The sequence below is a fragment of the Lipomyces doorenjongii genome (assembly GCF_038497915.1).
Source record: "Lipomyces doorenjongii strain NRRL Y-27504 unplaced genomic scaffold V1508scaffold_60, whole genome shotgun sequence".
Lineage (NCBI taxonomy): Eukaryota > Fungi > Ascomycota > Lipomycetes > Lipomycetales > Lipomycetaceae > Lipomyces > Lipomyces doorenjongii.
In genome coordinates, this window is record NW_027118127.1 from 1 (window position 1) to 24,342 (window position 24,342).

The following is a 24,342-nucleotide window of genomic DNA, read 5'->3' on the forward strand; positions in this document are numbered from 1 at the left end:
CAACGCCCGATCTAGCCAACTCGGAATTTTCCAGCAGCATTAGGCGCATCTGCAGGAATGAGGTCGCTACAATAGTCTTGATAGTGAAGTTGAAGCTGTGTGTATCTGTCTTTTTGTTGGCAACCATATCCGGTATCGGGAAGCTGGCAGCTATCGAGAAGCTCAAGTGGTAAGCTATTAGTTATTTGATAACGGACAATAATAAACCTCCTAGTGACCCCTGAAAACTAGGTTATGCCTAACAAGACCCTACCAAATACTACTGTTGGAATCGTGGTAACGCAGGAGCCATGGACGATGTTATCATCGACTAAGTGCTTCGTAGAACAGCTTAGACCGTAAGACCCAAGTACGGTTGAAAGAAAAGTAGTAAAGTGGTATACACTAACAAAAAGGTCGTCGTTGCCGTTAAGTTGGTGACGGGTGACGCGCGCGCACTTGATTGTGGGCGGCTCTTTACATGCGTGTCCACGTTGCCAACTTTAATTTAATTGTGCGACTCGTTGGTTCTCTAACGCGCCAGCAAAGCTTACCAGAGCGAGTCCCACCATCAGATAACGTCGACCGATTCTCCCCTGGCAGTCATTTCTCATTATTATCACACCTGAGACGCTCCCTCTTTTCACATAGACAACTTCCTACTGTGTCCGAAATGACCGCCTCCGTTCGGACTGTGGACTCGCCGAAGGTCTGGACGACCTTGCTGACGAACACGAAGTACCTGCCAGGTCTTCTTGCACTTGAGTACTCTCTCCGCCGTGCTGGCACAAAATATCCATTTCTAGTGCTTTACACATCTACACTCGAACCTGAAGGTCATGCGGCTCTCGATCGTCGAGGGATAGCCAAAAAGGAAATTCCCTACTTGCTTCCCAAGGTCCACAAGGATTACGGTGTCGAGGTTCGTTTCTATGACTGCTGGTCGAAATTGCAGCCTTTCAACTTGACGGAGTATGAACGTGTCGTTCAACTTGACTCCGACATGGTTGTCCTACAGAATATGGACGAATTGATGGAGATGGAACTGAACAACACCGACAGAGTATTCGCCGCGTCACATGCTTGTACTTGCAACCCATTCAAGAAGCCTCACTATCCCAAAGATTGGTACGTCCGTCAATTACGATGTGGCCCTAGAAGTTAATTATCTAACTTTGCACATAGGATCCCAGAGAACTGCTCTTTCACTCACCAGCATTCTGACCCAGATACTGCCCAGCTGGAAGGCGCGCCAACTAATACTGGCCTCGCTATCTGCAACGGTGGTCTTCAAGTCGTGCATCCATCCAATGAGACGTATGAGAAGATTGTTGCTGCCATGTCCGAACCGTCTATGACAGATAACTATGAATTTGCCGACCAGTCGCTGTTGTCTGACGTGTTCCGCGACTCTTGGGTGCCACTCTCGTATAAGTACAACGCGCTTAAGACCCTTCGCGACGTTCACAAGCCAATCTGGCGTGACGACGAAGTCAAGAATGTTCACTACATTCTTACTCCAAAGCCCTGGGAAGTCAAAGATGAGAGTAATGAGCTTTTCAATTGGTGGTGGACGATCAATGATGAGCGTCACACAGTCGAGAAGGAGACTGGGGTTTATGACAGCTTTTAGCATCATATTGGAAGACACTGTTTGAAGTTTATTATGTGTCTTTAATGTAGCCCTCTACTCATTAGAGTGTTCGTCGTTAATACGAGGGCAGAGGGATGATATAAAAGTCGGCTTAGATTTTCTTTTGTTCCATAGTTTGGTTGGTTTATTCCTATACATAGAGTTGAATATTTGTTCGTTTGCTGGCTGTTGTTTGATGTAAATACAGCTATGATTGCTGCAGCTTTCCTAACCCAATTTGCAAATACATGGATAGATAGGGTCTCGCCAGGACTCCAATCACTTGTCGCTGAAAATTGAATCTATGTTGAGCGTACAAAATTCATAAAATAAAACCATGATATTTAGAAATTGCTTATAGACCACTCTAACTGTCATCAGCCTACTTTGGAATGTTGTAACTTTACACAACCGTCCATACCAATACTGTTTTCCAACAATACGTTGTCATAAATATCCGATCCTACTTAACCCCTACATCTCGAACTCCTTACCGGCTTCTGTACCACAACCTGGTGGTCTTCTGGAGACGCATCTTCTTCTGTAGCTGGAGAACGCCATACATAAGCGCCTCACTGGTAGGAGGACATCCTGGAACGTAAACATCGACTGGGACAATTCGGTCGCATCCTCTGACAACAGAGTATGAATAATGATAGTAGCCACCGCCGTTCGCGCATGACCCCATAGAAATAACCCACCGCGGTTCAGGCATCTGGTCGTAAACTTGTCGCAAAGCCGGGGCCATCTATTCTCAGTTAGCGTTCTCGCCCTATAGGTGACCACGACATCACTTCTGAGCGCCAAGTCATGCCCATTAATAGATGTCGGAATAGGTGCATACTTTATTGGTTAAAGTACCAGCAACAATCATAATATCTGACTGTCTAGGCGAGGCACGGAAAATAATGCCCACACGATCCTGATCGTATCTTGGGCCGGACAAGTGCATCATCTCGACTATAACGCAACGTAATCAGCAATTGATATCCCAATAATTTTATACCTAAAAAACTGCAGTTTAAGTTGAATCCGCATTACTTACCCGCACAGCACGCAAGACCGAACGTCATTGGCCAGAAAGAGCCCTGTCGCGCCCAATTGGCGATAGCGTCGAGTGTGGTCATCGCATAGTCAATAACATTCTGCGGCTTCTGCTCAGATGGAAGAGGATATGCGGTAGGAAGTGTAGAGCGAGTAACTGGCACATTCGCTGATGATGGAATCGTAGTGGAAAGGACTCTCGACGCAACTGGTGCTAGGAAGGAAGGGACTGTGGCGGGAGTCGACAGCCTGTGCGAGATGGCAGCAGCGCTGCGAGATGTGAGAACAGGCCGTATCATACTAGTAAGAGGTAATACGCGGACTATTTGCAGACCGGCGGATTGTGGCGACAAGCGAGTATTTAGATCAACCAGAAGAAGAAGACCTGCCTATACACGAGATGGCTTCGAAACTGAGCCCGGGTATATTTTGGAGATTTGTGTAAGAAAGAGCATAGCCGGCCTTGACGTGCCCAATCGCCTTTCAAGGCTCCATGATTGGCTGTGGCCGGACCGACCAGAGATCATTAACCCTAATCCTGACCTACTAGCCTGGTAATTCATACTCGGCATTTTTAGTTTTTACAAAACCTCACTTTTACTTCCTGACTCTACGTTGTATAGCACGCAATAAATAAACCCTGAATATTCCAGAAATAGTATTACATGTCCCACACCAATAACTTATCCCTATACAAATAATGTTTAATAAACGTACAATACCCATATTGAGGCGCTAATATAATCCTCAGTTTGTCACAAAAAATCACAGTCCGTATATACACCAAACGAAACCTCATCCTACACAGAGTCTTCCGCAGATTGCTGTCTTTTACCCCCTCTACTCTTCAGCTCGCCAGTGACAAACTAGAAACTTGTTAGACACGAACTCGAACACAGTAGAAGCGAACATACTTTCAAATAGTAAGGAACCTGTAGGCCGCTCTTTAGAAAGAACAGTTTCAAATTACGAGCTTTGTCCTTAAGCTGAACCTGATTCCGGTCCTTCAAGACCTCCGATATCCTACCGCCTGGACCGTACATCTCCAAAATCTGACTCCACCGCGGACCCTTGACCTCATCCAAGCCTTGCATGAGAGCAGTCTCTTCCTCCTTCGTCCAGGGCCGACGCCTGGTAGACCCATTATTAAGCGCACGATTGCGGGCGGATTTCGCTCGCGGAGGAGGCGAAGCTGGCCCAACTGACGTCCTACCAGCCTGATAGCCATCAGTAGCATCCCCATTCATAGTAGGATCCAATGGAAGTCCAGAATCCAATGAGGCAGTCGCATCAGGTATCTGCTGCACGGTGGCCGGTACAACTGGTGACGCATGGACAACATTAGAACTTGGGAAGTTGGAGAGATTGGTGTCAGGAACATTCGATCTCTTTGCTCTCTTGACAGACTAGTAGAGTATCAGAATGGAGCATGTTTGAGCACTCATTTGAATTTGAAAACTTACCTGGGGAGGAAGAACAGTCAAAGTTTGATAATTCTTGGAGACATATTCGCTAACGTCTTTTAAGAATTCTTGCCAAACATATTTTTCCGAGAGATTTTCCGATGAGTCGGTTGCAGCTAACTATACGTGTTGTTAGAATTCGCGGATCAAAATATTGAACTAGTCGGCATACTATTTCCTTTCGACTCTTACAACGAGCTATAAAGTCTTGTTCACTGGGGGTCAGCGCGCGCGCACCATGACGTCGTGTTACCAGCAACCGGTCAAGGTCGTCTGGAAATAGATCGTCCAGGATCTCATCCTTTGATCTCTCACCCTGGCCCATTGCCGAAATAAAGGCTTGGGTCTTAAGATCTAGATATAAAGCACCTGCACAATCGATTAGTAATTTGCCAGGCATCAAAAATAGACAGTGTGGGTTTACCTTGACTCTTGAGCAAGCGTGCACCATCGGGAACAAATGAATCCAAAAAATACTCGTTCAAATGGAAGAAGCCAACTTCAGTTGATCCGAACACAGACGAGATAAACGTAGCCAAATTTGCCTTACGAATAATAGAACGGTAACGCGGTGATTTTGAGAAGCCCAATGATGATGCTGACAAGAAGGCATTGTGACTATATAACTTCTTGGTTTCTGAGAGATCATGAGCAATTATGGTAATGTGAAATGAGCCAATGTAACATACGATCAAATAGCGAGGTCAGCGTCCGGTATGCCTGGCCTTGGTCACTCTCGGGTTGTGTTACAATGTTAAATGTATCTTGGTACGTTCCGCGGCCGAGAGTGGTAAGAATTTGTGACGACTAATTAAAGCGCTCGTTAATGCCACGACGGTTATGTACCAGAGACCATCAGCTTACCAGATTGTCGAGTATGGGCATACTCTGGATCTTTAATTGCATAGACGGGTCCTGCGAGCTCGTGAAATCATCGAGAGAGAAATCGTAGGAATCTTCACGATGGATGTCTTCTTCCATAGACACAGGATTTGCGCCGCTCACATTCTCCAATTGCTCAGCGATAAACCGTAACTGCTCTGCATCGTCCAGATCGAACATGCGCTCAGTTTCCTCATGCGCTCGCTTTTGTCTATGAGGGTCGTCCGATGACGTAGCCTCATCGTGGGCTAGGCCATCGTCAACGTGGACGTCTAGACTGTCAACATCAACAGCTGAAGAGGATATGTTAGCTTGAGTTAAATGAAGCTCTGGCTTAAAGAAACCGAACACCTACTTATCATGATGAAATCGACTTTCGCTAGGGTTCAGACAGATTATCAGAGGGCTGATGAGGGTTGTCAAAACAATCTGATCGCTTATAGGGTTTGTTACTTTAAGAGTTGAGAATGGTGACGATTGTTCAAACTTGAAGTATGGAAGGAATTGCTCAAACGCTACTTGATTGGGGCATACACGACAGGAATCTGTGACGATTGAGATTGTATGTGCGGCATAACGTTTGAGCATATGTGGCGGTCAAACTTTCTGCCTCTCAAGCTCAGCAAGCCCCGAAATCGGCCTTATCTAAGCAGTTTACACATTGAGAAAGTATTATGACGTTATGCCATGATTGGTAAAATTAGGATCAAAATTCCATAGTCTATAATGTAATGACTAATGAGTTCTGATTAGCAGACATCTACTATAAACAACAATATTTCATTTATTAGAAACTGTAATCGGCGCAATTCGTGTGCAAGGCGAGCGGCGTTTTGTTCCGGCTGCCAAATATCCCAAAGTCGTTAACCAGCCCAGCTCATACGACCTATCTCCAGTTCCGCTACAGCGCTATAATACTTCCTAGAACCTACGTTGTCATTTGCTTTTATTTACGTCGACTCATTACGGTTCTGCTTCGTACTGCTAGAAATTTACTGCGCACTAAACAACGTTTGTCAAGATGGAGATGCTAAAAAGGGCCATCTATGGTCCAGATCCGCAAGAACAGGTACTACCGTTGTTTCGCAGTGGATTACAATTTTAAATTGTGCTGAGAATGATGCTAACTTACATACGTGCTCTTGAAGATGCGAAAATGTAATGGTTTACTACGGAAAAATCAACGGCAGCTCGATCGGCAGATAAGCAATTTAAACTCCCTCGAGACTAAGACGAAATCAATGATAAAGGCTGCAGCAAAGAGAGGTGATGTTATATCAGCCAGAACGCTCGCTAAGGAACTATATAACGTACGCAATCACCGGACAAGGTTATATAATTCCAAAGCTCAATTGGCCTCAGTCGGCATGCAGGTCAATGAGACGTTTGCCGTGCGTAAAATACAAGGAAGCATGAAGTCAAGCACCGGTGTTATGAAAGAAGTCAATAGTCTGGTTAGATTACCGGAATTGACAGGAACAATGAGAGAGCTAAGCCAGGAGCTTATGAAGGTACACATTGTCATTTGTTGAAGTTTGACCTAACACTAACCACTCGACAGGCCGGGATCATGGACGAGATGGTCGGCGACACCTTGGACACATTGGACGAAGCTGACGGTATCCTAGAGGAAGAAGCTGATGCGGAAGTTGATGCCATTTTGTCGGAAATTACAGGAGGCAAACTTGGGCAGGTCGGATCTGTGCCAGAAAATGTACCAACAGAAGAGCCGGAAGAGATCGAGGAGGAGCCGGACTTAGAGGACATGAGAGAACGGTTACGAGCATTGCAGAGTTAAAATAGGAATTATAATAGTTTGCATGTCAACTAGTTATTGGATTTAGAATTGGCAATTCGTTGCCATGGCCAGGTGTCGTCGATCGCTGGAGCGTGACTAATGTCCTGCCCACGCTAGCGGTCACATATGACGCAAGAATAAAGCTCCTATACAAGGATATATACTCCGCATTTAACTATAGTTCATTATACTACATATTACTATCTTTATTACTGTCGTACCACATCTGGGAATCAATCATAATATACCAAGAGTGCAGTACGTATCCTCAATTTTCCAATTGCCTACGAAATCGCGCAAAGAATAACTTCGCCTTGCATTATACACTGATCGTTGATCTACTCCGTTAGCAGATCTTCGATTTCTTTATCACTTTCATCTTCAGCCTCCATTTCCGCTTTCCGTCGGTACGCCTTCTCTATCTCTTTGATACGCTCCTTCTGTCTTCTCCGTGCATTTCTGCCCCAGACCGACTGTGTTGACTCTTCATTGAACTGCTCATCTGGCGGTGGTGGTGCCATAACTTTAGCTGCCGCCTCAGCCCGGGCTCGTTCATTCACCTTGCGATGCTCTCGTTTCTGCAGCTCTCCACCCAATTTCATAAGGTATGGTCGAAATAGCAAGTACCCCGCAACGACGATGAACATCGGAAAGTAGTCTTTTAACGTGTAGTCCTTTAAATTATCAAATATTTTGATCGCCATGGTGGATGAATGACACTGTGTGTAAGAGATGCTGAATAGTGTGTAGAAGATGCCGAATAGAGAATATTTAGATTTTAGATTGTAGGACTAAGAACTCGGAACACCCAGAAATGCCCAGATGAAACAATCCAAGCTTAGCAGAGCTCGATCAGAATGCCGACGTGAATTTATGGCTCTCGATATATGAATCCGGCGGACAAGATGATCGGTTTTTTCAAAGGCCGTGGTCTTCGTCCATGCCATCGGCGCCAGCGGGGAAATGTTTCCGCGTGGCGCCGCATAGAAGTGCACTATCCTGGAACCAGTTTACTCTAACATTGCGTGGCGATACTGCGGTCAGTCTCCCAATTCTGCATCCAAATTAATTAACACTGATTACCATGAGGGTTTGCTTCTTTTACGCAAGGTTGCTTTGGCAAATCTCCGCGCGACGCGACGCGCCAGTATTCACTGGTTCACTAAACAAACCCATCGTCGCAAACCTCCCCGATTTTAGCGCCATCGCGTAGCCGCCTACAAGTCCCGGCGCGTTCATTCGGCATGCCCGCTGCACCAGATATTGAACTGAGACAAGTGAGTGGTATAATAATATCTCAGATAATTACGTCCTGACTCGAATTCTTAGCGTCTAAAATCTGCTCTTTGGTACACCGGTATGTCCCGTATTAAGGACCTGCGTTGAGTGCCTTGATTCATTATTATTAATTGTTATCATGCAGTGGGAAAGATCGTTGACGAGGAATGTCTTCAGTTGAGTGCAAACGTTACCCCTCAATATATTGCCGCCTTAACTGAACTTGTCTACACACAGGCTGGTAAGTAAAGTGATCAGCTCTTAGGCTAGGACGATTGCTAACAATGTCCACATAGTAACACTAGCAACCGATATAGAGTCATTCGCGCAGTATGTCCTCGATGACTCCCTTTACATGTTTGATCGCTAATTACAGGTATCAAGCCATGCCGGTCGAAAAGTTGTGTCTACAGAGGACGTATTAATGATGTGCAGGCGAAACGATGGTCTAAAAGATGTTTTGGAAGAATTTGTGGAAGATTTAGAGTCAAAGAAACGAGAACAAAAGAATGCAAGCAAAACTATGCGATAATGTTTCTGATCTAGAATTATATGGATCTGTGTAAAGTTTATTTGGTCTTGGAGTTCGCATCGATGGATTGTCTGCTGTGTAAATATTTCTGGTACTAGATAAATTCGGCACAAGTTACTTAATCGGTAAATCGATAAATAAGGCGTTGAAGCTCTCTTGTGTTGTCCATATCGGCTGTTAGTGGGCGCTGAAATGGAGGCAGATAATTCGGACCGACTCTTCCCAGTTTGTTGACTATGATCTACCTACTACGCGTTAGGCGCCGTGCACTCGGGTCGTTCCAGTCCACGTTTCACCCTCTGAACACCACATTCTGATTTAAACTAACCTAGACTGCCATAAGTGCATTTCATTCGATTGACTCCTCGCGATGGCTGAACAGTGGAGGCACCTACAGTATATAGAGCAACATATTTCCCATGCCAATGTCATCCCACAGCTACAGGCCCTTCTCACTTCACAACAAGGCATCATTGTTAGAGTCCCCGACACTGGTGCCAAACTACGGGTTCTTCTTGAGCCAGCCATTACATGCAACTCGTATATACGGAAAGATGTTTATGAAAAGCATTTCCTTAAAGGCGATGATGGAGCTAATTGCAAACCGGAAATGCTCGATCCACCTGTTCGCCAACCACTGCTAACTTCGCTAAATCGGACATATAGAACAAGTTCAGCCAATATTGACTTGTCTGCATCTTTGCTCGATGTTCCAGCATTGCCAGCACTTATCCAAGAAGCCCCGGCGGCGGTAATGAAGCAAGGAATGTTGAAATCTCAAGATCAGGCGTCTCTGTCTGTGACTACAAGGGGTGACATATCGTCGACCTCTAATGCCGCTGGGCCAACCAGTGTGGTGGCAATTGCAGAAGCTAATTCGAAGCAATCTCAGCCGCGAAAAACAACCATCCCTCTGAATTCGTGGGCTAGAATAGCATCAGGTTCTTTCCCTGACGCCAAATACTCCAGTAAACCTTCGACTGCAGCAGTCTCGGAAAAAAGTCGAAGTGAATATAGTGAAAATAATAGTATCAATGGTAACCAGGAGAATGCTGAGACAGTCGAGCAGAATGATACGAAACAGGCGTCTCAAAGTAGTCGAAACTTGCGCACGAGGCCAATCTCGTATGCGTCTATCGCCAGTGCATCAGCTAGTATGCCAGTGTCCAATGATCAAGAAAGAGATAGTCAATCTGGAGCTCGAAAGTTGACAACGTTCATTCTCTCTAAAGCAACAGGGAAGTCATTGGACAATTGGCGTTGTGTTGGAAGTGTTCCGGACGGATATCCTGATACAGAATCTATCATGTCAAATCAATGTCTTGATGCACACGTCGAGGGAGAATCAGATGGATTCAATACCGCAAACATGTCGGCGTCATCTATTTCATGGTTTGACGATGACGATGATGAGATTCCTTCATTCGAATCCACACTAGCTGCCATAAATGCTAAATTGGAGCATGGCAATATGCCAACAGCAGAGACAAACAAGACTAATGGAAGCATTGAAGCGAACTTGATCACGGGCATTACGGATAATGCGAATGCCGCATCAGATGAATCTAATATGACTAAAAAGTTGACACCTACCACGGATGGGCCCTATCAGAAACACAACTTCAAGGATGACGAGAATATGATTTTGAACTCCGCAGGCGTAGTCGCTCTCAGCCGCGAATCGTCGGCAGACAAGAGCACTAAATCAACTACAGATCTCGAAGAGATCGAAATTTTAAAAGCCAGTAGCGGATCACCGATAACTGTAGAAGTTACTGAGATTGTCATGGATAGTACCGAATTCTCGCCCACAACCATCGACGCCATTGAAGGTACAAAAGGTAACAATAGTCAACTTTCCAATGAAATTGATTTAGTTGAACGGCAGATAAAGGGGGCAAAAACCGCTGAAGTCATTCCTACACAGACTACACAGGCGAGCGGCTCTGGTGATGTTGCCGGCTCGGTATTGCAAGGGGGGCTGCCGCTGGATTTGCCGAATCTATCAACAGATTCGGGGACGCAACTGTCTGAAAGTACCGACAATATTATACAAGCGATGCGAGGAACCGTCGCAGATATTTGGGAAGCGCCATCAATCAATCTTGCTTTGCCAAGAAATGTGTTTTTGAAAGTACTTATTGAGTCTCTACCTTTGACCCTGTCATGTTGCGTCGTGTCGGAATTATTTCCATATCGAAGCGACAGCGCCGGATTTGATATTGTAATGGGGGCGCGAGCATTTGACTATCTTCCTTATATTTGGGTGAAACATGATCCTCTGAAGGGATTTACAGTTACTCAGTTTCATAATCGTTTTCAGACTGCACAGTGGACGGACAGTATTATCAGGTAGCAGAGGATGTGTTATTGGCCTATCAAATGTTGGAGTCATACTAATACTACCATTATTATAGAGACAAATTTCTTAACCAAAATCAGATATTGGCTTATCCATCTTCAACAGCAACAATCCACGTATGGATTTACAGCGTGATGTATGATCGAGAGATAGCAATTTGTGCGGAGAACTCGGCCATTTCGGGTATCGGCGACAGTGACTCAAAGATGTCAGATAAGATTGCTTGTGGCTATGGCATCTACTTCTCCAAAGAATCCGCTTACAACAATTTCGGCACCTGCGAGCCAAAGAGTCAGTCATTCCATGAAGTTGTGGCACTATTCGAAGCGATTGTGAATGCGTGCACTGTGCAGGAGTTGAAGAAGGACTTAATTGTTGTCCACACAAAATCAATATATTTGTACGAAACAGCTTCACGGATGGAAGAGTACGCGAAACGTGACTGGACGACGAAAGACGGTCAGCCTCTTACAAATGGGGATATGTGGAGCGTGCTCTATAAGTTTGTGAATGCAGTCGAAGCTAGGCACAACGACCAACGACCAGCGCGAGTCCTAGTAGTGAAAGTTAACAAGAGATCCTCAAAGACGGAGCAAGATTATCTCAAAGGAGCCAAAACGTGAATATGCTTATTTAGACTTCTAGTGGTATCTTACAAAGATACCTGGTTAATATTTGAAGTCTGAAGGTTTACTGACTTTTCTAATTCTAGCTTAGCGAATATTGCAGCAAAGCATGCTATAATGCACGACTTAGAAGCGGAAGGAGTTGCAGGCCGCACAATACCTGACAATGCCAATGCTATGACGTTAGAGGAATTTGAACAAAGGATCCGGAAATTGAACAGAAACAAGCCATTAACTATCAAGCCATCGAAGTATAAAATCAGTCACTCTATCGATTGGGAGCGTAAGCATAATAAGGTGGTTGTTAATTCCAAATCTGATCCGATCTTGGATTCCTATAAAGTGCTCACCGGTGATTATTCGTTTAATGCTGAGGGTTCAGGTGCTTTGTACTTCAGAACTACACCTGTTGGAGGCATGACTGTTTGCATTGAAGGCAAATATTTAGAAGAGGCATGGAAGGTGTAATCCAGACTCAGCATATTCTGACATGCATATTTACTGTGGCTTGAGGGACTAAATGTAGCTAGTCCAGACTGACTGTGAAATGTGGTAGGCATTCGATATGGCCTAATTTTATACTTATTATTAAGTTGAATCATGACAACTGTCACTTGAATTAAATTGCATAGGTCTAGAGATATAACTACGTAGCAAAAATATAGTACATATCGGGTTATATTATGGATTGTCATAGCTGCATGACCCGTTTAGCAGGCATATACTTGTCATGTAGCAAATTTAATTAACCAACCGGAATAAAATATATTTATGCAAACTGTTTAAACCCCATTATTAATGAAGGTAGAGTTGCGAAAAAAAGAATATGTAAGTCGTGAAGTGTGCAACACAATGGTTAGAAGTTTAATGAGTATCTGTGAGTTTGAGCTAGTGCCCAATTATGGTTCTCGCAGTTGTTGACGCGACGCCGCAAGATGGCACCGAGCCACGCTAAAGTTTGTTTACAGTTCCCAATTTGGTGCGCATAACTGAGTGTTGAGTTTCCGACGAGCGGCAGTTTGTCCCAGCCAACACCACGTAGGCTGCAAGTAGCAGCGTCGAGACAATTTTACTCACTCATTTCTACTGGAATATTCTTATTTTGAGCAGGATCAGTGAATATAATGGCCACTGCAATGGCCGGCAGCGTCTCACAATCCAAAGACTCCGTCATTGAGAGGTCGGTGGAGGTCGGTAACGGAAAGATCTCAAGTCAGCAATCATCTGCTCAAAGACTAGCTCATGTTCAAGCTGAGTCCTTTCCTGAATGGGCAGACCCTGAGCTCTCGGAGGAGTGGATATCACAGCCAAATTCACCTATGATGTCGCCAAAGAAGACTAGTGATAGTGTAAGCTCGAGGGCGACAACCACATCTTCGGGTGAAGGCGAAGGCACAACGCGCATTTTGACCGACAAGAATCCCTTAAATGAGCAGAATAAGGCTGCAACGCCGCAATGGAAGAAGATGAGCAATCCAAGAGATTTTTTTAGTCCAATGACGTTAGAGCGGATGTTCCAGCCTAAAGTTGGCGACCTGTATGTTGAGACTTGCATTTGCGTTTTGGCCTGTCAAATATACTAATTTGCGTAATCTTGAGATCGTTTACCGGTTCTAAGTTACGCCATTCAAAGGATACGCATTCACGATTAAAGGCTAGTTTATCGAAGTTGAAATCGGAATTGGATAAAGTCAGTCCCATACTAGGACCTATGCAGCCGCTGCAGGAAAATCGTCTTGTTACTGTCCACAAATCAGCCAAGGATAAAAAGGAGAATAGGCTTGTGCCTTCTCAGGATAGAAAGGAAAACAGACTTGCGTCTTCCACTGTTGACGAGAAAGCAATCGAAGATGAGATTGGAAATCGGCAGACTACCAGATCAAATGCCAATGACATTGAGCCAACCAAAGTCAGCAGTCCCCATCCACCTCAACAAAAGAACTTCAATTTCACAGTTACCAAAACCACGGATACGACCATGCCGCAGCCTGTTCCAGCATCCAAGTTAAAGCTTTTTCAGGCTCGGGATACGTATACAAAATCTAAATTCGAAGGATTAATTGACCATACGGAAGGGGAGGCGATATCTGAACAATGTGGCAATGAACCCGATGAAAATGTTGAGGTGAAGCCTCTATCTCCGGGCAAGGAGCGGACACCCAAGCGTCCACGATTGGAGTTATCAAAGTCTCATGTCACGACGCAAGATTTCATGTCGCAGGCAGAACATATTATGGACATGCTTAGAGGCCTGAAGAAGCCTGCTCATTCCATGCTTACCGACGGTGACTATTCTCAACGACAGAGTGAGATGACTTCTGTATCGCAAGGTCAATCAGATTACGAAAGCATATCTATTTCTCCGGAGAGGCGGAGAAAATACACAGTGAGACAAAATGAATCGTTTGATGACGCCGTAGCCAGCAAAGGTGCACCTAGTGAGGTTCCGTACCACGACGAAAATGAAGGATTAGATGAAGAAGAACTTCGCCCGCATAACGACATTTATTATGATTCCATTCGTAACAGGTACGAGACAAGCAGCACACAATTAAGAACAGCTGCCGCAGCCGGGGCACAATCCAAGGACTCGCTTACTGAGATCGGCATCAATCCCCTCTCGCCAATTCCGGCCGCCGCCAACAGCGAACAACGATCACCAAATAAAGCCACTGTGCAGTTTTACAGGCCCGCTCAGGAGAGTCCGACACGGACATCACATAAAGCAATGCCAGCTACTAAGTCACCACCAAAGAGGGCTGCTACGCCGAACACCGGCCATCCGACGATGTCCTCTAATGCGTCGAGCAAGAAGTCAACTAACTCCGGAGGCCAAACCGAAGCCATGCAAGTCATTTTGAAGGAACAAGTGGAGAAGTATATACCGGTGAGCTTTGGATCTATGGTCTTTGATCGTCAGAACCATAGATGGATCAAGCGCAAGAAGAATACTGCAGGGAACGACGATGAAGATGACGTTTTTAAAGGAATAGAAGATCTCTTCGACGGTGCACCGGACAACTACTTAGGGCAAGAGGATAACCAGCCACAACAAGAGATTTTCATTGAGAAATATCGAAACTCGCTCCAACGCAGTTTATCTTCGCTCGAGGAGACATTAAGCCGGAAATCATCAAGCGAGTCAGAGTTTACGTCTCGGAATCAGTCGCCTCAGATGCATCAAGAGGTTGCTAATATCAGAAACCAAAATCGAGGGCAGAACACATATCGAAGCGCGCCGATGGCGACGAAGGAGACAGTAGAGTCTATTCCATCGGCCTCCCGGCAGCGAACGAATATGCGCCATTCGACTATGGGTTCGAAGCCAGAAGTATCATTTGCACTCCCACAGAATGAACAGCAGTCACCTTATGCACCGGACATATCGTACATTAAATCTCGACACGACGCCACGGCAGTTTCTCAGCTCGAGTCGTCGTTTTCTATCGCTGTTCAGAATCTCGTTAAAATATTGTCAGACATCCACCCCTTTGAACCATATTGGCAGGATATCACGACATTAGATTTGCAAGGTCGCGATTTGGAAACACTAGTTCGATTAGACGAATGGTGCCCTCAGCTTTTGGATCTCAATGTGAACGAGAACAATTTGGGCTACTTGACTGGTGTTCCAGAATCTACGAGAGTTCTTCGAGCAGCACATAACAACTTTTCAGAATTGACCGCATTTGGATTTTTATCCAATTTGCAATACTTGGACTTATCGAATAATCAGATGGAGACATTAGATGGTATGTTAATAATTAGGCGGGAAGCTTGGTACATTTACTAACATGTGCTAGGAATGTCACGACTAGTTCACCTACGGGAGATCATTGTGGATAATAATGAGCTTGTTAATATAGATGGAATTATGCAATTGGATGGCCTCCTTCGTTTAAGTGTCCGAGGAAATAAACTAGAGACCTTGAATCTTGAAAGTTCCAATTTGTATGTGCATTAGACACTGACCACTAGTAAACACCACTGACACATTACCAGAGCTCGAATGGAAGATCTAGACATATCCTCAAATAAGCTCCGAGATATCTCTAGCCTTGAGAGACTCAAGAACCTCATGTTCCTCAACCTCGGTAAGGTTACTCAGTCATTATTCAATGACATTGATAGCTAATTATTGTAGACGACAACTTGTTGTCTGGCGTGAATCCAGATGGCTATTTGGTGCGCCTGAGAACGTTGAAGATCTGTAGAAACGAGCTGAAAGAATTTGATGCCGCAGCTTTCCCGAAACTTAGGATCTTGTACCTCGATGATAACCGTTTACAACGCGTTTCTAGTTTAAAGAAGTTGCGGTTACTAGAGAATCTGAGTATTCGTGATCAGCACACTACTACAAAGTATGTCACTAATTATTGCTGTGACAATGGCGATAATATCGGAAGTGAGTCTAACGTTCTAACTTCTTGCAGTGAGCTATGTTGCCCCAATTTGACAGATATACGCAAGCTATATCTGTCAGGCAATAGACCCAAAGACTTGAAATTCCAACAGCATTTCCTCAATCTGCAATCGCTGGAACTAGCATCAGTACAGTTAAATGAACTTCCAGACCAGTTTTCTTCATTTGCTCGGAATTTGCGAGACTTGAACTTATCCTTCAATGAGCTAAGCGATATTTCCAACTTGAAGCATATTCCTAAATTGCGTCGCCTATACTTGATCGGAAATCAGATCAAGGGAATGGAGCATCTTGCAAGCGTGATCGCAACTTTCCCGGCATTGCAGGTACTGGACATGCGGATGAATCCACTTACATTGTCGTTTTACCCGCCAGTGCTCACGGTTACAGACTCCAAGAATACACCAGCAGCAAACACCCTTGGCGCACATCCACCGTCGCGGAAAGACCTTCATAGACAGTACAATCTTGTGATGTCACGTCACGCCCAGTCGGCATGGGAGAAAAGGGACAGCCAGTTTGAGTCGCATCTGCCGAGGCTCAGTTTAATGAAGCGACAGGCGTATCAGGGTTTGATGTTTATTTCGGCGCCGTCGTTGTTGTGGCTCGATGGCTCTTCGTTCACGAAGGATGCTGTGTCGGAAGTGAGCCGGATTTTGGAAAAGGTGACGTTGAATGTAGAGAGAGGGTCTATTAGAAAGAGCAGTCAGAATGACGAGGCTGCTACGCGCTATCGCCGGCATCATAAAAGCAAGCGGTAGGACTGTTCATTATTTACGTTTTCTACGTTTTCTGCTCTTGGGCGAATACGTGTATTTGTAGCTGCACAATAGCCAGTGTATTCTATCCATATGTACAATAACTTATCATTAAATGGTGTTAAAATTTTGTTTGTCCAATTTTTTTTGATGATCAATATGGAGTAAATCTTGCTGACGGTTATTTCCGTTTTCTATAGTCAATTTATTATGCGATGTATCATTATTATATTGACGTAATCGTGTAGCATTTATTCTCACTGACAAGCTATACGCAAAAACATGTAAAGAACCACAAAAAAACATAAGAGCATATCACCCATAAACTTTGCAAAACAACAAAAGCATTCTCAAAAAATTTAATAACCATTATATTACACGCCTCACCATTTCTTTGTCCTATCACATTTAAAACACCTTAATTAGAAGCCTGCTTGAAAACCGCATTCCGTTCCTCAGTAGACAAAGCCTTGAGTGACTCAACCAGGCCCTGCAAAGCGACATCCTTATCCGCGCGCACAAGAGCCAACAAGTCCTGGATCTTTGCATCCTTTCTAACCTGTTCGACTTTGCTGGTGATAGCGGCACCAGACTTCTCGATCCAGCTCGCGACGTCTGCGTCGGAAGATTCGTTGATACCAGCCTCAGCATACCAAGACTTCAATCGCGCGACACGTTCTAGTCTCGTCGATTTCGCGTTCGCGGCCTCGAGATCACGAAGAATATAGCTCTCGCTAACACGACGTCTAACACGCCAGTAGAAGAAGCGTCTAGCCTCACGCCAGTGAAGGACTTCTCGGATGGTTCCCTTCGCCTTCATTCGTCCTGCCCGGTCGTGCAAGTCCGCGAACTGTAAGCTGATCTGTCGGTAGATTGGCATCAATGTGCTTTCCCGCTCGCTCAACTTGACTTTGAGATCCTGAGCGATTGCCGGAGCAAGATCTTTCTTATCGGCCTGGCGCTTGAGCGAGGCATAGACCGGGTCGAGACGAGTCATAGTCTCCAAGAGACGGTCACGACGGTACTTGATGCCAACCATACCCTCGGGCTCCAACACACCGGCACGTGCTTCCTCATCAGCGTACATCTCCATCTGATCAGAGTTGATGGTGGGGTCAATAACAACCCACGAACCACCACGGAGCTCTGCATGCGGCGGAATGTAGACGAAAATAGGCTGCTTGTAACCAACGAGTGCGTCGACGATGAACGAACCGTACTTCAAGACCTCGTTGTACATATCACGCTGACCACCAGAGAAACCTCTCCAGTTGGCGAGGATTACGAGCGGAAGCTCCTCACCGTGGTTGAAATCGTTAATCGCCTGAGCGGTCTTAAATGCCGAGTTAGGGTACCAGACCTGGCCGGCTTCCTGGACGAGCATTTCTGTCGAATCAGGATTAGCAGGATCGGCGGGGAAAATGTTCTCGACCGAGCGGACTTCAACGCCAATCACGCCGACAGGGATACCGCCTAACCGCGCACGACCGACAACGACAGTTCGAGCCCAGCCGCTAAGGGTCTCCTGGAACGAGTCTTTGTCGAACAAACCGTACTCGAAACCGCCCTCCTCGTCCTCGCGACCAGCGATGAGCCATCGGACATCGTACGGCACCTGCTTGGGAGGAGCATACGTGACATCACGATCCCAGGTATCTGATGACGGATAAATCGGCAGCTGACCACCTCTCTTATAGGGTACGTATGACATCCACTCGATAATCTTCATGACACCAGCAAGGTCATCATTAGCGGTAAGATGCGAGACTCCGTTCTTGTACATGATCTGCGTGCCACCGAGCTGCAAATTCGAACTGTAGACTTCCCGACCAAGAAGCTTGTTGATCGCAGGAGCACCAGTAAGTATGATAGGTTGGCCCTCAATCTGGATCGCACGCTGTCCGAGACGGACAAGATAAGCGCCAATACCAACCGAACGGCAAGTGACCAAAGTAATCGTGAAAATGTCTTTATAAGCCTTCGAAGTAGCACCGGCAATGAGACCCGATCCACGAAGACACTCGACACCAAGACCGTCTTCAGCACCGATAATGGTGGTGATGACATATCGCTCCTCACCGTCCTCAACAATGCGTTCGGTAAGGATAGTCTTCTTGGCCGCATCCGAAAGACCGTTGTAGATCGCAGGTGTGAGGTACAAGTACTTGAATCCCTTTACAGGATTGGAAGAATCATTCCACGCGACCGAGAACAATGACACAAATTCGTCCGCAACTCCAATTCGCGCACCAGAGTTTGCAGAGAGATAGATTCGGGGAATGCCAAGTTTGACGGCGAGCTCGGTCACAGTGTTGAAGTACTTATCCTCCTGAGGACCGAACGAGCCAATCTTGTACGTGATATCGTTGGCAACAACGATGAATTGACGTCCAGTTGGATATTCGGGAGTGAGCGCCGTGAACAACCAGGCAACCATACCGCAAGTATTCGCACCAGGCTCTCGAGAAACCTCAGACAACTCTCCACTGTCATCCATGATAAGCTCCTTGTACGTAAGCACGTTCTCGGGCGACTGCTGCTGCGCTGCACGCCAACTAGCACGAATAGCCTGGTTGAAAAGCTCTGGGAAATCGTACACGAATGTAGTGCCCATCAAGTGCGCCTTGTATCTCTTCGGCTGCAGCCATTCCTTGGTCGCGTATGGAGTCGTGATCGGGCGCAGGTGCATGTTACCTGGCTTACCCAACGACTTGAACACCCATTGGCCCTTATCATTCTTGACCTCAGTGTAGAGCTCACTCTGGACGACATAGCCCGACACTAATCGAAAATTAGCAGCAGCCGAAAAAAAAGTATGAGAGATACTCACCGTTCGTGATAATCGCACGCAACGGGTACGGCACATTAGTCTCCGGGTCTGTGCACATAATCCGGATCTCTGCACCAGTCACTCTCAATCTCCACAATCTCCGTCCAAACCTCTCCAAGAACTGTCCAAATGCTGCCTCAACCTCTTCCGGTACCAAATGGAAAATCGGCGAAAAGTTGATGAAAATGTGGTTCATATCCGTGTTATTAGGACCGATAACCTCGAGCGCGTCCAAAATGTCCGACATTAATCGGTCGGTTTCAGAGATAAGGTATTCCGACGTCGGAATTTCATCACGTAGACGGCCGGGTCTGACGATGCCTCTCACAAAGAAACGCTTGTCGCTAGGAACGTCCTTGCCGATGGCCTGGTAGACGTGAATGTTGCGGTTATCTGTGAAGATCGGCTTATAGTTGAAGTTCGACAAACGTCCCAACTCAAGCTGGTACGCCAATGCAGGCTCAATATGTCGGATACTCTCGTCCTCGACGTAGTCAGGACCACGGAACGTAAAATAACCAGGATACGAACCGTCCTCACGGCCGCAAACGAATGTAACTCGTCGAATTGATCGGAGCAAGAACTCCTCCTTGTACTCATCGACGATGAACTTGATATCCGAGACAAGCGCAGCGTCATCGGTCTTTGCCGTCTTGCGGATCAAAACGTTGCAGATATTGCTCAAAGACTCTGGCTTTGGCTGTGCTGGTCGTCGCTTCGAATCCAAGTCAGATTTAGCCGAAAAGGAGAAGCCCCCAGATCCCGCACCGGCTCGCTGTGGGAGGTAATCCAAAGCACGCGGAAGAACTTCGTCGATATCAGCAATATCAGCAACAGGAACAATCACACCCGATCGCAAGGACTCGCTGTCGGATTTGCTCATCATAAATGTGAGATCTGAAACCGACGCAGCACGCTGGAAATCAATGCGCGAATCGCCTGAAGGAGCGCCCTGTCCGACAATGTTGTAAGCGGGATTGCCGATAGCGGCAAGCAAAAACTTGAACGTGACGACAGGCACAAGGTCTCCTTCGTTGTGGTACTCAATGCTCATGACGTTATACGCGCGATACGCCCGACGGACGTAGAGCTCGAGTGCGGCTAATGTGACGTAACGATCCGAGTGCGCGAAGAACTTTGGTAGAACGTCAAAAACAATGTATTGCGAGTCAATGACCTCCTTCAAGACGTCAATTCTGGGAGCACTGTGCTCGAAGCCGACCTCACCATATCGCGACTCAACAACAGACGAGCGTAATATGTGTTCGAGCTGGGCGGTTCGCTCCTCGAGAGATGGAAGCGCGCACTGGATCAATAGTTCACGCGCCTTGAGAGCCACAGGGGCTGTGACACCGGAGTCAAGCTCCGTGAACCTCTTGAGAGCAGGCCGCAAGTATTTAGCGACCTCGGAAACCTCAGATCTGTCGGACCGAAGTGCGGCTAGAATTGCGAGGATGAGGTTGTTCTTAGCTCCGACGCGACCGTGAGAGAATACTAGTGACATCAACATACTGGTTTAGAAAGCCGGCACGACAACAAATAAACATACCCGTCATGACAACCTTGAAAATGTCATCCTTATTTTCATCTCGAAGTCTAAGAATAACATCCTCATCACGAATATTTGCGCCCTACAATTGTCAGTATGCTCGCGTTCATGATAGCGACACCAAATAGTGTGCGGCTCACCGAAAACAATTTCTCGACAGCCAAATACTGCTCCAACAATTCAGCAATGACACCATACTCATGCGCTTTCAAGCCAGCCTGGTATCTCGTAGCAATGGTAACAAGAGGCTCGACCTGTTGCTTGAAGACAACTAGATCCTGCGCCTGGATGAACTCTTCCGCGAATCGCTCAATAGCGCGCAAGAGCAACTTGGCCGGGAATTCAGCGTCCTTAGACTTGGAGCGGTCGATATGACTAGAAAGAGTCGCGTCGAGCTTCTGCGGGATACGACTGTGAAGGGCCGAGAACTGAGCGTTCCACTCACTATACGGCAGCGCGTTGTCCTTTAATACTTGGCTCAAGTCCTTGAGAGTCGACGCCATCAAGACCTGGTTGTCAAAACCAGCCAGAATGTTTCTGAGGGTGGCTAGCAGCAGACTGAATCGCTGCGAAGGCTTGCTGCCTAGAACTAATGGCGAGCCAAAATCAGGCAGTTGACCCTCGAAGGGCTTGGCGTGTTTGACGCGGGACGGATCATCTAGAGCCAAAATTCCGAGAATATCGCCAGCCTCGAGAGTGGCTCCGGGCTGCTTGATCAATTGCACGATACCGTCCTCCTGAGCAATCAAAGGCATGTACATCTTCATGACCTCAACTTCAGCAAACGGCTGTCCAGTCTTGACGTGCTCACCGTTCTCGACCAAGAACTTGACGAGCTTACCAGGGGAAGGAGTGCGGAGCTGGGTAGGATCATTCTCCTGCTCCAACAAGCAAGTCTTTGAGTCGACGCTGAGTCTGGTGGTTCCAACTTCGTCCTTCCAGTACACATTGTGGGACTTGCCTCCGAGCAAAACCAAAAGACCACCGTCACTGAGTGATTTGACACCGACCTGGCACTTGGAGCCGTTGATGAAAATCTGATACAAATCCATGGACGATCGCGTGACAGTGAACTTGTATCGGTTGCCCTCGTAGATAAAGTCGACAGGGAACAAAGTCTTTAGGATATCCTTCGACGGGACCTGGCCCTTCTCAAGGGAGTTCTTGTACTCCTGGAAGCAAGCCTCTGAAGCAAGATGTGCCTTCGTGGCAGCGCCGCAGACAACAGCAACGACGGGATCCGGTCGCTCGGCTGTGAGCTTCTTGGAAATTAGCTCATCGAGCCATCCGGTGGTAATCTTGTTAGACTCGAAATCAGGAGTCTCAAGAAGCTTGATGAGATATTCGACCGTAGTGCGGAAGTCACCACGAATAGACAATTCCTTCAACGCGACGACCATGTGCTTGCGACTCGCACTTCTGTTCTCACCGAATGCAAAAATATGGCCGAACTGGGAATCGGAGAACGAGTGGATTCCGCCCTGATTTCCGACTGAGAAGTAACCCCAGACATTGGAGCTCGATCTAAAGTTCAGCTCGTGCATGACACCACTAGACGGTTTGAATCCTTCGCCAGGATCTTCGGACGTGATTCGGCAAGCCGTGGTGTGGCCCTTTGGCACAGGACGGCGCTGAGTTTGAAGAGATCCCTCCTTGGAGAAATCAAAGTCGATTTCGGTCGAAGTGTGAGGGTCAACGCCGTAGAAGAGCCGAATATCTCTGATTCGGTGGAGAGAGATGCCCATCGCGATTTGGAGCTGAGCGGCGGGCAAATTGACACCGGTGACCATCTCGGTGGTAGGATGCTCGACCTGAAGACGGGGATTGAGCTCCAAGAAGTAGAATTTGTCGTCGTCGTGCGAGTAGAGATACTCGACTGTACCGGCGGAAACATAACCGACAAGCTGGCCAAGTCGGACAGCGGCGTGCTCCATGGCCGTGAATGTTGAAGGGTTGGCAACGGTAACGGGCGCCTCTTCGATAATCTTCTGGTGTCGACGCTGGACTGAGCAATCTCTGCCAAAGAGAGAGATGTTGTTCCCATATTGATCAGCGAGCAATTGGACCTCAAGATGTCGTGCATTGCCGGCAAGCTTCATGACGAAGATGGGAGATCCAGGGACCTCATTGGCGACCTGGCTGTACAAAGAATGGAAGTTGTCCTCGCCGTCGACCTTTCGAATACCTTTGCCACCGCCACCTTCGGAAGCCTTGATCATGACGGGGAAGCCGACGATGCGGGCCTTCTCGAGAGCCTCTTCCGCGCTGGAAGTGCAACCCTTTGCGTATGTCTCGTCGGACACGGTGACGAGACCAGTATCATTATCAATCTGGACGTCGTCCACGCCGGTTCCTGACCAGGGAATACACGGAACTTTGGCGTGCTGGGCAACTATGGTGGACGAGATCTTGTCACCGAGAGATCGCATGGCGGATCCGGGCGGACCGATGAAGACGATCTTCTTTGGCGACTGTGCGAGCGACTCGGGGAGTTTTGGGTTTTCGGAGGCATGTCCCCAGCCGGCCCAGACGGCGTGGACGTTCATTCGCTCGGCGATATCGACGATGAGCTCGACGTTGGCGTAATTGTTGTTGTTTGTTCCGCCGGGAACTTCGACGTACTGATCTGCCATGCGGATGTAATCGGCGTTTGCCTTGAGATCCTCAGGCGTGGCCATGACGGTGAAGGAGATCGCGCGCTCGTCACCGAAAGTCTCGTAGGCCCATTTCCGGACACTGCGGATTTCCTTGACAGCGGCGATACCGTTGTTCGCTATGAGAACCTAATGGATGAGATCGTCAGTCATGCGGCAGAGATCAAAGAGGAAGCAGAGCGATCACGCACGGAAGTGATGACGGTGTGACCACCATGATTCTGGACAAAATCCTTGACGGGGCTATTGGCCGCCACATCGACGGTGTTAAGGCCGATGAAGTGGGAGGGGAGGCTACTGGCCGCAGCAGACATGGTGCGAAGCCGTAGCAAACTAGAGGAGATGGCGAGAGAGGCGCAAGTCAGGCCTGAAGCTGGAACACGGAGGGAGGAACACGAGGAGAATGTCCGGGAAGAGGAAATGAGTCCCGCTAACAGGTAGTAAACCAACTTTTCAGGAGCAAACCGGCGAAGGGAGGAAAGATAAAAGAATGACGACGACGACGAGGAAGAGCAGAGGACGGCGCGATGT

At 47.0% G+C, this 24,342-nt stretch overlaps 10 protein-coding genes across 10 annotated transcripts; 6 read left to right on the top strand and 4 right to left on the bottom strand.

The window, feature by feature from the left end:
- Positions 1–541: 541 nt before the first annotated feature.
- V1508DRAFT_423625 (nucleotide-diphospho-sugar transferase) lies at positions 542–1,925 on the top strand. The gene is made up of 2 exons (XM_066941191.1): positions 542–1,107; positions 1,165–1,925. Exons 1-2 carry the CDS (start codon positions 653–655, stop codon positions 1,610–1,612), a joined length of 903 nt encoding a protein of 300 aa, XP_066793740.1. The 5' UTR covers positions 542–652; the 3' UTR covers positions 1,613–1,925.
- V1508DRAFT_423628 (uncharacterized protein) lies at positions 1,734–3,091 on the bottom strand. The gene is made up of 4 exons (XM_066941192.1): positions 2,658–3,091; positions 2,457–2,572; positions 2,034–2,360; positions 1,734–1,979 (listed from the first exon to the last, which is right to left on the bottom strand). Exons 1-3 carry the CDS (start codon positions 2,953–2,955, stop codon positions 2,103–2,105), a joined length of 672 nt encoding a protein of 223 aa, XP_066793741.1. The 5' UTR covers positions 2,956–3,091; the 3' UTR covers positions 1,734–1,979; positions 2,034–2,102.
- Positions 3,092–3,271: 180 nt separating this feature from the next.
- Positions 3,272–5,449, bottom strand: V1508DRAFT_423630 (telomere repeat binding factor-domain-containing protein). The gene is made up of 7 exons (XM_066941193.1): positions 4,984–5,449; positions 4,809–4,926; positions 4,544–4,756; positions 4,292–4,488; positions 4,120–4,239; positions 3,571–4,062; positions 3,272–3,522 (listed from the first exon to the last, which is right to left on the bottom strand). Exons 1-7 carry the CDS (start codon positions 5,179–5,181, stop codon positions 3,457–3,459), a joined length of 1,404 nt encoding a protein of 467 aa, XP_066793742.1. The 5' UTR covers positions 5,182–5,449; the 3' UTR covers positions 3,272–3,456.
- A 197-nt stretch (positions 5,450–5,646) lies between these two features.
- V1508DRAFT_423634 (Snf7-domain-containing protein) lies at positions 5,647–7,030 on the top strand. The gene is made up of 3 exons (XM_066941194.1): positions 5,647–6,070; positions 6,150–6,512; positions 6,563–7,030. Exons 1-3 carry the CDS (start codon positions 6,023–6,025, stop codon positions 6,797–6,799), a joined length of 648 nt encoding a protein of 215 aa, XP_066793743.1. The 5' UTR covers positions 5,647–6,022; the 3' UTR covers positions 6,800–7,030.
- On the bottom strand, positions 6,964–7,736 carry V1508DRAFT_423635 (uncharacterized protein). Its single transcript, XM_066941195.1, has one exon. The coding sequence runs from the start codon at positions 7,501–7,503 to the stop codon at positions 7,138–7,140; it is 366 nt and encodes a 121-aa protein (XP_066793744.1). The 5' UTR covers positions 7,504–7,736; the 3' UTR covers positions 6,964–7,137.
- Positions 7,737–7,936: 200 nt separating this feature from the next.
- V1508DRAFT_423636 (kinetochore component CENP-S-domain-containing protein) lies at positions 7,937–8,760 on the top strand. Its single transcript, XM_066941196.1, has 5 exons — positions 7,937–8,076; positions 8,129–8,156; positions 8,223–8,318; positions 8,374–8,407; positions 8,462–8,760. Exons 1-5 carry the CDS (start codon positions 8,044–8,046, stop codon positions 8,607–8,609), a joined length of 339 nt encoding a protein of 112 aa, XP_066793745.1. The 5' UTR covers positions 7,937–8,043; the 3' UTR covers positions 8,610–8,760.
- A 102-nt stretch (positions 8,761–8,862) lies between these two features.
- On the top strand, positions 8,863–11,001 carry V1508DRAFT_248817 (uncharacterized protein). Its single transcript, XM_066936379.1, has one exon. It carries the CDS (start codon positions 8,980–8,982, stop codon positions 10,963–10,965), a length of 1,986 nt encoding a protein of 661 aa, XP_066793746.1. The 5' UTR covers positions 8,863–8,979; the 3' UTR covers positions 10,966–11,001.
- V1508DRAFT_248822 (uncharacterized protein) lies at positions 10,835–12,446 on the top strand. The gene is made up of 2 exons (XM_066936380.1): positions 10,835–11,590; positions 11,684–12,446. Exons 1-2 carry the CDS (start codon positions 11,106–11,108, stop codon positions 12,063–12,065), a joined length of 867 nt encoding a protein of 288 aa, XP_066793747.1. The 5' UTR covers positions 10,835–11,105; the 3' UTR covers positions 12,066–12,446.
- A 168-nt stretch (positions 12,447–12,614) lies between these two features.
- V1508DRAFT_423643 (uncharacterized protein) lies at positions 12,615–17,020 on the top strand. The gene is made up of 5 exons (XM_066941197.1): positions 12,615–13,134; positions 13,197–15,349; positions 15,401–15,548; positions 15,600–15,691; positions 15,742–17,020. Exons 1-5 carry the CDS (start codon positions 12,722–12,724, stop codon positions 16,779–16,781), a joined length of 3,846 nt encoding a protein of 1,281 aa, XP_066793748.1. The 5' UTR covers positions 12,615–12,721; the 3' UTR covers positions 16,782–17,020.
- On the bottom strand, positions 16,836–24,125 carry V1508DRAFT_451095 (acetyl-CoA carboxylase; the record flags this gene model as incomplete). The annotated part of the gene is made up of 5 exons (XM_066942494.1): positions 16,836–19,559; positions 19,609–21,102; positions 21,158–21,239; positions 21,298–23,940; positions 24,003–24,125. 5 exons carry the CDS (start codon positions 24,123–24,125, stop codon positions 17,197–17,199), a joined length of 6,705 nt encoding a protein of 2,234 aa, XP_066793749.1. The 3' UTR covers positions 16,836–17,196.
- Positions 24,126–24,342: the final 217 nt, after the last annotated feature.

What these genes read in the sequence shown, in the direction of transcription:
- V1508DRAFT_423635 (XM_066941195.1), bottom strand. Translation starts at nt 7,503, where the DNA reads ATGGCGATCAAAATATTTGATAATTTAAAGGACTACACGTTAAAAGAC.
- V1508DRAFT_423643 (XM_066941197.1), top strand. Translation starts at nt 12,722, where the DNA reads ATGGCCACTGCAATGGCCGGCAGCGTCTCACAATCCAAAGACTCCGTC. An exon ending in CAGCCTAAAGTTGGCGACCT is followed by an intron (nt 13,135 to 13,196) that starts GTATGTTGAGAC and finishes CGTAATCTTGAG; the next exon opens with ATCGTTTACCGGTTCTAAGT. An exon ending in CCTCATGTTCCTCAACCTCG is followed by an intron (nt 15,692 to 15,741) that starts GTAAGGTTACTC and finishes TAATTATTGTAG; the next exon opens with ACGACAACTTGTTGTCTGGC.
- V1508DRAFT_423628 (XM_066941192.1), bottom strand. Translation starts at nt 2,955, where the DNA reads ATGATACGGCCTGTTCTCACATCTCGCAGCGCTGCTGCCATCTCGCAC. An exon ending in CGGTCTTGCGTGCTGTGCGG is followed by an intron (nt 2,573 to 2,657) that starts GTAAGTAATGCG and finishes GTTGCGTTATAG; the next exon opens with TCGAGATGATGCACTTGTCC. An exon ending in CTGGTACTTTAACCAATAAA is followed by an intron (nt 2,361 to 2,456) that starts GTATGCACCTAT and finishes AACTGAGAATAG; the next exon opens with ATGGCCCCGGCTTTGCGACA.
- V1508DRAFT_423630 (XM_066941193.1), bottom strand. Translation starts at nt 5,181, where the DNA reads ATGTTCGATCTGGACGATGCAGAGCAGTTACGGTTTATCGCTGAGCAA. An exon ending in ACGCTTGCTCAAGAGTCAAG is followed by an intron (nt 4,489 to 4,543) that starts GTAAACCCACAC and finishes TCGATTGTGCAG; the next exon opens with GTGCTTTATATCTAGATCTT. An exon ending in GTAAGAGTCGAAAGGAAATA is followed by an intron (nt 4,240 to 4,291) that starts GTATGCCGACTA and finishes CAACACGTATAG; the next exon opens with TTAGCTGCAACCGACTCATC.
- V1508DRAFT_423634 (XM_066941194.1), top strand. Translation starts at nt 6,023, where the DNA reads ATGGAGATGCTAAAAAGGGCCATCTATGGTCCAGATCCGCAAGAACAG. An exon ending in GTCCAGATCCGCAAGAACAG is followed by an intron (nt 6,071 to 6,149) that starts GTACTACCGTTG and finishes GTGCTCTTGAAG; the next exon opens with ATGCGAAAATGTAATGGTTT. An exon ending in TAAGCCAGGAGCTTATGAAG is followed by an intron (nt 6,513 to 6,562) that starts GTACACATTGTC and finishes ACCACTCGACAG; the next exon opens with GCCGGGATCATGGACGAGAT.
- V1508DRAFT_423625 (XM_066941191.1), top strand. Translation starts at nt 653, where the DNA reads ATGACCGCCTCCGTTCGGACTGTGGACTCGCCGAAGGTCTGGACGACC. An exon ending in CCTCACTATCCCAAAGATTG is followed by an intron (nt 1,108 to 1,164) that starts GTACGTCCGTCA and finishes CTTTGCACATAG; the next exon opens with GATCCCAGAGAACTGCTCTT.
- V1508DRAFT_248822 (XM_066936380.1), top strand. Translation starts at nt 11,106, where the DNA reads ATGTATGATCGAGAGATAGCAATTTGTGCGGAGAACTCGGCCATTTCG. An exon ending in TATCTCAAAGGAGCCAAAAC is followed by an intron (nt 11,591 to 11,683) that starts GTGAATATGCTT and finishes TTCTAATTCTAG; the next exon opens with CTTAGCGAATATTGCAGCAA.
- V1508DRAFT_248817 (XM_066936379.1), top strand. Translation starts at nt 8,980, where the DNA reads ATGGCTGAACAGTGGAGGCACCTACAGTATATAGAGCAACATATTTCC.
- V1508DRAFT_423636 (XM_066941196.1), top strand. Translation starts at nt 8,044, where the DNA reads ATGCCCGCTGCACCAGATATTGAACTGAGACAA. An exon ending in CAGATATTGAACTGAGACAA is followed by an intron (nt 8,077 to 8,128) that starts GTGAGTGGTATA and finishes TCGAATTCTTAG; the next exon opens with CGTCTAAAATCTGCTCTTTG. An exon ending in ATCTGCTCTTTGGTACACCG is followed by an intron (nt 8,157 to 8,222) that starts GTATGTCCCGTA and finishes GTTATCATGCAG; the next exon opens with TGGGAAAGATCGTTGACGAG.